The sequence below is a fragment of the Piliocolobus tephrosceles genome, chromosome 13 (genome assembly GCF_002776525.5).
Source record: "Piliocolobus tephrosceles isolate RC106 chromosome 13, ASM277652v3, whole genome shotgun sequence".
NCBI classification, from domain to species: domain Eukaryota; kingdom Metazoa; phylum Chordata; class Mammalia; order Primates; family Cercopithecidae; genus Piliocolobus; species Piliocolobus tephrosceles.
The window spans coordinates 14,683,318-14,693,852 of NC_045446.1; the positions used below are offsets into that span (position 1 = coordinate 14,683,318).

Consider the following 10,535-nt stretch of genomic DNA (forward strand, 5'->3'; position numbering starts at 1 on the left):
ATGGGAACAATAGACACTGTGGACTAATGGAGAAAGAGAGGGTGGGCTTAAGAACTACCTATCAGATGGTATGCTCACCACCAGGGTGACAGGATCCATACTCCAAACCTCAACATTATGCAATATTCCCACGTAACAAATCTGTACATGTAACCCTTGTATCTAAAATGAGCATTGAAATTTAAAAACAACATAAATAAATAATAAAATATTGTTCCTAATCAAGAATAGATTCAAAAAACATATTTTATCACATGGAACTTGCCACCAAATCAGAGCTGTGAGTTAAATAAAGATAGTCCATAAAGTAGGAAATTTTAACCCTTAATCTTTAACTATGGAATAACAGTAATAAGAGAAAGAATGGCTTTAGGAAAAAGAAACTTTTTTACCCACACTAAAATGTGGATTTCAAGGGAGAAATTAAGAAAAAGAGAGGCTCGCGTGAATTTTCCGGAGCAGACAATCATTTGCTTGGAGGAAGAACAACCTGAAAGAAACACAGAAAATCTCAGTGATCCTAGTATGGAGGAAAAGAAAATTGGAGATGGGAGCTTCAATATTTCAAAACTCGCCCTTGCCTGCAGCCCTGCTTGTCACCATCCACTTTTATCAAACCAACAAAAAGATTATCACCCATCCTAATAATATTTAATATTATAACTAGCACTCATTAGGCTATGCTTAACATCTAGCATTTTTAATGGATTATCTTATTTAATTCTCACAATACTACCTCAAAGTAGGTCACATTACTGTTTTAGTTTTACAGAAGAAAATGTGATGTTTAAGGGAATTAGATGAGAACCAGTGGTTCCCAGGTGGTAAGTGGTGGACTGACATGCCTCTCTTCCAAGAACTCAAGCTCTGTATCTGCCATATTTGATGATAGGCTTCTCTCAGAATTGTTTCTGCTAGTTGAACATGCCCCTAGCAACCCAGTTATCCCACCACTTTCACTATGCATATATTACTCGCTTACTTCATTGTGAAACCCAAAACACTAAGTTTGTACCAAAGGAGACAATGAGTGATTGTAAACTGAGTTGTATTCCATTTGATTTAAATTCAGTTTCGACCATTAGACTTAGGAACCATTCAGCATGGGTTCAAAAGTTGGTATGGATCCAAAGCATGACTTGCCATGTAATACTTGTATAAACATGAATATGTTACTCAACCTCCTGTGCTTCATAATTTAAATGAATGCAACAACTAATCAAATACATAATATCGTTGCAAGGAAATAATGAATATATATCTAAAATGTCTAGACAAGTTCTTGGCAAATTAGCAACATGCGTCAGCTTTTACCGTGCTCAGGAAAGGTGAATTGATGCATCAAAAAGACAGATGCATCTAGACGAGTCATCTTGATCAGGTTAGTAAATTTTCTACATATGAGTTTACAAATTTGTAACATCTAAAAATTGTGCAAATAATCTATTAAGATTCTTCAGTTTCAACAGTACGTAATTCTGTATAATTAATGCACTACCTTTGGTTGTCAAGGCCACACTTTTTCTAGGGAATCTTGAAGTACAAGTTATTGCTACAATGAAGGAATACATATTGTACTTATACTTTTCCATTTTAATTCAATTTATTTATCACATTGTTCCTTTTTGTATTGCTACAAGCATCCTGTGAGTCCCCCAGAGGAATGATGGAAAATAAGACAGAAGTAACACAGTTCATTCTTCTAGGACTAACCAATGACTCAGAACTGCAGGTTCCCCTCTTTATAATGTTCCTCTTCATCTATATTATCACTCTGGTTGGAAACCTGGGAATTATTGTAGTGATATTCTGGGATTCCTGTCTCCACAATCCCATGTACTTTTTTCTCAGTAACTTGTCTCTAGTGGACTTTTGCTACTCTTCAGCTGTCATTCCCACCGCCATGGCTGGATTCCTTATAGAAGACAAGGTCATCTCCTACAATACATGTGCTGCTCAAATGTATGTTTTTGTAGCTTTTGCCACTGTGGAAAATTATCTCTTGGCCTCAATGGCCTATGACCGCTATGCGGCAGTGTGCAAACCCCTGCATTACACTACAACCATGACAACAAGTGTATGTGCTCGTCTGACCAAAGGCTCCTACCTCTGTGGTTTCCTGAATGCCTCCATCCACACTGGGGACGCATTTAGTCTCTCTTTCTGTAAGTCCAGTGAAGTTCATCACTTTTTCTGTGATATTCCAGCTGTCATGGTTCTCTCTTGCTCTGATAGACATGTTAGCAAGCTTGTTCTTGTTTATGTTGTGAGCTTCAATATTTTTCTAGCTATCCTGGTTATCTTGATATCCTACATATTCATTTTTATCACCATTCTACAGATGCACTCAGCTTCGGGATACCAGAAGGCTTTGTCCACCTGTGCCTCTCACTTCATTGCAGTCACCATCTTCTATGGGACTATTATCTTCATGTACTTACAACCCAGCTCCAGTCACTCCATGGACACAGACAAAATGGCATCTGTGTTCTATACAATGGTCATCCCCATGTTGAACCCCCTGGTCTATAGTCTGAGGAACAAGGAAGTGAAGAGTGCATTCAAGAAAGTTGTTGAGAAGGCAAAATTGTCTCTAGGATGGTCAGTTTAACATTGTAGGATGCACCATAACCTAGTTTCATTTCTCTCGGATCTTCTCCATGTTCTGAATCACATTTAAAGTCCACAATCAAGTTAAATTCCTGAGGTGATTGCCATGCCTGTTTAAAAGTCTATTGTCTAAGTAAAAAGAAACATTATGTCCAGAAACATAACACCCGGACAAGAATGGCTAAGACATCTTGGGGCTTCTTTGCCAAAAACCTTAAAGATATTAATGTATTCACTTAGTCTACATGCATTTTTTTCTACCACATGTCAATGCAAATATACATAAAACCAGAGCAAAAAGAAGTCCATTAATAAAAGTACATGAATGTTTCCCATGAAGTGGGGAATTTTCCATAGGTGTGGAAAATGTGCCCAAATTAAATGTTATAATGTGGCAAGTTCTGATGGTTAATTTTATGGGTCAGTTTAACCGGATTAAGGGATGCCCAGATAGCTGCTTAAACATTATTCTGAATATGTCTGTGAAAGTGTTTCCAGAAGAGATTAATGTTTGAATCAGGAGACTGAGTAAGGAAGATCTGCCCTCCCCAGTGTGGGTGGCCATCATTCAGTCTAATGAGGGCTCACCTGAAAAGAACAAAAAGGTGGAGGAAGGATGAATTGTGTCTCTTCTTGAGCTGCGACTTTCATCTTCTCTTGTTCTTAGACATTTGAGTTACTGGTTTCTCGGGCCTTTGGCCTCCAGGCCTTATACAAGTTCCACAACCCTGTCCTGACCTTTCTCAGATCTTCAAACTCCAAATTACTGTACTGGCCTTCCTGGTTCTCCAATTTGCAGACAGTATATTGTGAGACTTCTCAACCTCCTTATTCACATGAGCCAGTTCCCATAATAAATCTCCTTTTATCTATCTATCTATCTATCTATCTATCTATCTATCTATCTATCTATCTATTCTGTTTCTCTGTAGAACCCTGAGTAATACACTAATATTTAATAAAAATAATTTAAATACTTAATTTAGGGAGTAGAATATAAAGTTGAGCCTAATGCTTTTAAATTTATTTCGCTGAATACTGTTCCAGGAGTCCTCATTTTGTTTAAAAGAAAACATATTATTAAATGAAAGTATATGTTTTCCTTGGCACATTTTATCAAGAATATGTACATATAGCATCTCATATGAATTAATATTTGTGTCATTACTGATTTATAGAAGCAACATGTTCATGTTTTAAATTTTAAAAGGATAAAATGACTAGAGTACCAGAAAAACTGAGTAAAAATAAAAGCATTTCTTTGTATGTTGCTAACAACTTTTACAGTGTTTAAAAAATGTACTGAGAAACAAAAAAATGTACATTTTTCTTTCTGCAAATGCTTTGAAATTGTTAATTCTGCTCCTTCATTCTTATTTTAGTTGACATACATCACCTTTTGCTGCTTCACCTGTGTTTTACTCCATTTCGTCCAGGCTGCTCTCCTTGCTGTTTTTCACAACTCCAAGCCTGCTCCAACCTCAGGGTCTGTGCACTTGCTACTCTCTATGCATAATATTTCCTCACTCCATTCAGGTCTTTCCTTAAATGTGACTCAGTCATAGAGTCCTTCGTTCACCACCTTTATAAAATAATCCCTCTCCCCACCCCATGTACAATGCCCCTCATCTCGTGTTATTCTTCCTCGTTTTTACTCACATTCTCCTCTATATTTATTCACTTGTTCACTATATATCCTCCTATCCAACTAGAAGACAAACTTCATTAGAGCAGTGAATTTTTTGTTTTCTTTGTAAGATCTTTAGCACCTAAATGAGTGTGTTTCATAGGAGATTCTCAATAAGTATTTGTTAAATGAATGGATAAAATAATTAAGCTTTGAGTCTAATTGTATCAATATGTTGAAACTTTGAACCATTCATGATTACAGCAAACTATCTATTATATAAGCCTACTATTCAGACTTATAGTTCATTTCAAAAGACACAGATCATTTCTTTGCTGAAACATTTTTACCTATATTCTAAGCACTTTTTCTCCAACTTTTAGACACAATCGTTTCCTGAAAATTCTATCATCAAGTAGCTCATTTGAAGCCATCTCATAATTTTTACTTACATGTGATATCTCATTAAGTAGAAAATAACATATCAAATAAGTACTACTTAGTAAATCATAAAAATACATTAAATGTGAAATTATTTAAGGTTTAACATCTGATTATATTTGAAAATTACTTCATACACATAAATTATAGAATTAACTGAAATGATTCTAAACATCCATGTAGAATATAAACATGACAATATCTGTCAGTAGCAAACATGACATAAATTCAACAGGCTGTTATAATGCACAATCTTTATGCATCCTGATTCCTGGAACCTTTCGATGTCACCTTATATTGCCTAAAAGGACTATGTAGAGATGATTAAGATGGAGATAGTATTATGGATTATCTGTGTGAGCCCTAAAGGCCCACATATGTCACTATCAGAAGAAGACAGAGAGATGTGATGACAGACAAAAGAGAAGTCAGCAAAGTGACCATGAAAGTAGAGACTAAAGTGATGTGACCCCAAGGCTTGGAATGTCTGTAGCCACCATCAAATGGAAGAGGCAAGAAATAAAATTCTCACAGTTTATGAAGCAAGCAGGCCTTGCCAATGTGCTGATTTCAGTCCAGGGTCACTGATTTGGCACTTCTGGCTTCCAAACTGTGAAAGAATAAATACCTGTTGTTTAAAGCTTCTTGGTATGTGACGTTCTGTAACAGCAACTGTACAAATCTAATACAAACACTTGCCTGACTTCTCCTATGTCATAAACTTATATTATGATGGTACATTTGTCAAAACTACAAAAAAAAGATTGACACACTATTACTTTCTACACTTCAGAACTTATTCTGATCTCATTCATTTTTCCACTCTTTTCCTCTTCTTGCATTTAGTTGTCAGGTTTCCTTAATCTCTTCTAGTTATGACAGATTGTCCATCTTTCCCTGTGTTTTGAGGGAGGACTGGTGAGACATTTCATAGAATGTCTGAAATGAAATTATGTTTTTCTGAGATTTTCTCATTATTTTCCTGGGGCTGTACTGTTTTTCAAGTAACATCAGTGATAAAATTTCTCTTCTAGCACGTCATATCATGGACACATGCTATCAACATGACTTATCGGTGATGAGTTTAACATGATCACAGACGTTAGGTAAAGTTTGCTTAATTATCTCTCATAGAGTTACTTTTTGTTCCCCCTTTCTCTGCTCTATTCTTCAGACACAAATCATTAATTCCAGCTCACCCTGCTGGTGTGTAGGAACTAAGCTCCAACTCTTGCTGAGATCAGTGTTTAAACAACTTATTTGGAGTTTTTCTGTAAGCAAGATTTGTCTCCTTTCTCATTTATTTATTTATAATCATCATTTATATTAGTGTGTTCTGGTTTGTTTACTTTATACTGGATTATAAGGCAATACTAGGTTTTTGTTTTTTGGTTTTTTTTGGTCTAAATGTTTCCACTTTCATCCTTTGAAGCTCTTTCAGAAGGCCCTTATGTTCCTTTGACATTGTTCATCCTTTGTGTTTTGTTTTTATTTTATTTAGAATATGTCCTTACTTTAGGGCATTACATGATGCTCTAAACTCATCTTGTATTTTTCCTACCACTGTCACAGAGTCAACTACTTCTACAAAGAGGCTTATTTTGATAGAGAATGATGTTTACAAGCCAACATCTGGACACAGGGTGTGCTTGCTGTTACTGCTGTTTCACTTCTTCTAGGCTCTTTTATCAAAAGAACTAAGTATATATTTCTGTACTCTGTATACAGAGAAAACCATATTTATTTCTAAATTTATTCATTATATTAAACTAAATATGAGTTCATACTGATGTCTCTGTTGGGGCTTAGAAGATGACACCCCAAAGTATGGCACTTTGTCATGACGAGTACTTTGAACGAAAGGACATTGGAAGGCCTCAGAAGAAGCCTCAGAACCAAAGTCTTTCTGACCTTCCCCTGTCCTCCTGTCTCTTTCCCCTCTTTCTTCCCCAAAGTAGGTCAGAAACCAGAATTACTCTTCTCCATGGTGGACCGCAGAAACTAGAACTCCTTTTCCCCAGAGCAAGCCATAAAACCTAGAAATATTACTCTTTCTCCCACCTTTCTGTCTAGGATCTTGTCATAAAAAAATGGGCTCATATGCTTGTTGGCCACATGTATGTCTTCTTTTGAAAGGTGTCTGTTAATGACCTTTGGGTACTCTTTAATGGGGTTGTTTGCTTCTTGTAAATTTGCTTAAGTTCCTTATGGAAGCAGTATAGTAGATGTTTCTCAGATGCATAGTTTGCAAATATTTTCTCCCATTCTGTAGGTTGTCTTATTCTGTTGATAGTTTCTTCTGCTGTGCAGAAACTCTTGGTTTAATTAGATCCCATTTGTCAATTTTTGCTTTTGTTGCAATTGCTTTCTTTTTCCTTGTCATGAAATCTTTGCCAGTTCCTACGTTCAGAATGCTATTGCCTAGGTTGTCTTCCAGGATTTTTATAGCTTAGGGTTTTACATTGAAGTCTTTAAGCCAACTTGAGTAGATTTTTGCATATGGTTCAAGGAAGAGGTCCAGTTTCAATCTTCTGTGTATGGCTAGCCTGTTACCCAGCACCTTTTATTGAATAGGGAGTCCAAAAACCACATGATCTCACTTATTAGGTGGGAACTGAATGATAGGAACTCATGGACACAAAGAAGGGAACAAAAGACACTGGGGCCTACTTAAGGGTGGAGGGTGGAAGGAGGGAGAGGATCAGAAAAAAAAATAACTATTGGAGATAAATAACTAGCCTTAGCATAGGGGTGATGAATTAATCTGTACAACAAACCCCCATGACACAAGTTTACCTATATACAAACTTGCCCATGTACCCCCAAACCTAAAAGAAAAGTTACAAAAGTGATTGACTCTCATTCCAGAGAGGTCCTGCCTGATACCTGGAAGGAAGAAATGCTACAACAGAGTGGCCAAGAAGAATCTGAACACACAGGCCTTGCTGGGTTTTCTCACTATTACCGTTAGGTCATATACCTTGTCCAGTCACATTTCTACATGCAGTCACACTTCCATGAACCTAAGCATAAAAACAAACAACTTTCCCTGGATCTTTGAGTCTTCATTCCTGAAGGCTCCCATGTCACATAGAATTTTGATTAAATTAATCTGTTATGCTTTTCCCCTGTTAGTCTGTCTGTGTCAGTTTTATCTCAGACCTAGCCAGGAACCCTAGAAGGGTTGAGGAAACTTTGCTCCCCTATGTCTGTGACTCTAGTTCAGTTTATTCCATCTCTAGCATAGGAGTAAAGCAGTTCCATAATTGTTAATCCATACCTCCATGAGAAACAACTTTACCAACTAAAGCACAGTATTTTTGTAAAATTTATTTTTAGCTTTAGGGCTTCTGGTTAGCACATTGTTTTTCCAATCTTACTTAGCTTGGCTTTTTTTCCCCCCCTCATCTCCTTTCAGTGAAGTAAAGTCATACATTTATAATAAAATTAGATTTTTTTTTCACAGTCTGTTTAATTCTGGAATTCCCCTGTACTCTTGGTTGATCATTTTTAATTTGTATGCGATACATTCACTCTTTGCTATGTGTAGTTCTATGAGTTTGGACAAATACAGGCATGTGTTCACCAGCAGAGCACCATAGAAAATATCTGATTCATCCTAAAATTTCCCTTTGCATGCTTTTTATAGACAACCACTTCCAACTCCCCCAACCCTTGGAAATCATTGATGTTTTTACATTTCTATGTTGCATGAATGGAATGACAATATGTAACCTTTGGATTTTCCTTCTTTCATTGTTAAAAACCACTGTCCCACTGCTAGCTGCTGCCACCAGGGCCAAATCACAAGCCATTGGCAGTGATCCTGCACCCTGGTCACCTCAAAGCAGGGCCTCTGTGCATAGTGACCCATGGTCGCCACCTGGGGCTAAAGCACATGCTGCCCAACCGAACTGAAAAGAACCCAGCAAGACTGCTGAGCAACCGCTGCCACACACACGCAAGCATTCCACTGGGGGCCTGAGGATTACTCTGCCCCTGCCTACCACAGCCAGCACCACATGCACCACCAAGGCCCTGAGAACAGGCCCATCCAGCCCAGCTTCACCCCTCTGAGCTCTGGAGCTCTTGGTCTGAAGCCCTGTGGATCACCCTGCTCTATCCTCCATCACTGGTGGCACCTGAGCACTCCTCCTGGGAGCCTGAAGATGAGTCTACCCAACAGGCTGCAACCACCACAGCTGGAACTCACTCACAGGCACTAACCTGCAAGCCTGGGGACTGGCCCACTCAGTCTGTCACAACTATGGCCAACACCAGTGCAGACCACTCGGGAGCCAGAGGGGTGTCCCATCACTGACACTGTCATTGTCCATGCCACATCCACTTCCCAGGGGCTTGAACTTACCCACCTGCCCTGCCCAGCCCACTACTGGCACCAGTGCAAGCAACCTGGAGGTCCGAAGTCCAAAAATCAACCTGCCTAGACAGGCTAACATGGGAGCCAGTGTTCACTGACCCAGGACCCAAGAACAAGCATGCTTGGCATGCTGCTGCCACCTCTGGGGCCCAAGGACTGGTTCACCTGACATCCTGCCCCCAACAAAACCTCACCACAGCCTCCACTAACAACCACATTCTAAGCCACTGAGAAAATCACAGATATCACTGACTCTGTTTACAAGTCAAGAAATCATACAGATACTACACTATTGCACATATCAAGAGACAAAGACAAAGTACCTTATCCGACCAACACCGTATATGCATTTTGAGGATAAAGTTCCCTATGGAAGCACATCAAAAAAAAAAAAAAAAAAAAGTGGAAGAAGTGGCTGTAACACCAGATGCAGAAATATCAATGTAAGAACACAAGAAACATGAAAAGCAGGGACATATAACACCTCCTAAGGAACACAATAATTCTTCAGCTACAGATTCCAATGAAAAAGAAATTTATGGAATACTCAAAAAATAATTTGAATGATATTAAAGAAGCTCAGTGAGATAGAAGAGAACACTGATTAAAAAAATCATGAACATAATTCAGGATATGAATGAGAAATTTACTGAAGAGATAGATATCATATATAAGAATCCAAACAGAAATTTGGGAACTGAAGAATTCATTAAATGAAATAATAAGCTGCATTCAAAAACTTCAACTAGATCAAACAGAAGAAAGAATTTCAGAACTTGAAGACAGATCTTCTGAAAGAACGCAGACAGATAAAAAGTTTTTTAAAAAGAATGAAAAATAATGAACAAAGCCTACATAACATATGGAACATCATAAAGCAACCAAATATTTAAATTTTTGATGTCCCAGGAGACAAAGAGAAAACAAAGGGGGAAAGAAAACATATTTAACAAAATAATAGCTGAAAGTTTTCAAAGTCTAGCAAGAGATTTAGATATCTAGATATCAGAGCCTGGTAGGTCCTCAAATAGATACAACCCAAAAAGGTCCTCTCTGTGGCACATTGTAGTCAAACTGCCAAAAGTCAAAAACAAAGAGAAAATTCTAAAAACAGCAAGAGAAAAGCAGCTAGTTACTTATAAGGAAACTCTCATCAGACTAACAGTGGATTTCTCAGCAAATGCTCTCTTTTGCCACTTCTGTTCAACAAAGTACTAGCAAAAGCAATCAAACAAGAAAAAGAAATAAAAGACATTTAAATTGGAAAAGGGGATAGTAAAATTACTCCTATCAGATGACATTTTGAGTTGATTTTTGTGAAGAGTGTAAGTTATCTGTTTGGATTCTTCTTCTTCTTCCTCTTCCTCCTCCTCCTCCTCCTCCTCTTCCTCCTCCTCCTCCTCTTCCTCCTCCTCCTCCTCCCCCTCCCCTTCTTCTTCTTCTTCTTCTTCTTCTTCTTCTTCTTCTTCTTCTTCT

At 37.8% G+C, this 10,535-nt stretch overlaps 2 protein-coding genes across 2 annotated transcripts in view; both read left to right on the plus strand.

The window, feature by feature from the left end:
- The window catches only part of LOC111544855 (olfactory receptor 5B12-like), a 54,481-nt gene that overhangs the window by 4,132 nt on the left and 39,814 nt on the right, over positions 1 to 10,535 (plus strand). The gene's annotated exons all lie outside the window — the stretch shown is intronic.
- LOC111533281 (olfactory receptor 5B3) lies at positions 1,664 to 2,611 on the plus strand. Its single transcript, XM_023200103.1, has one exon. The coding sequence runs from the start codon at positions 1,664 to 1,666 to the stop codon at positions 2,609 to 2,611; it is 948 nt and encodes a 315-aa protein (XP_023055871.1).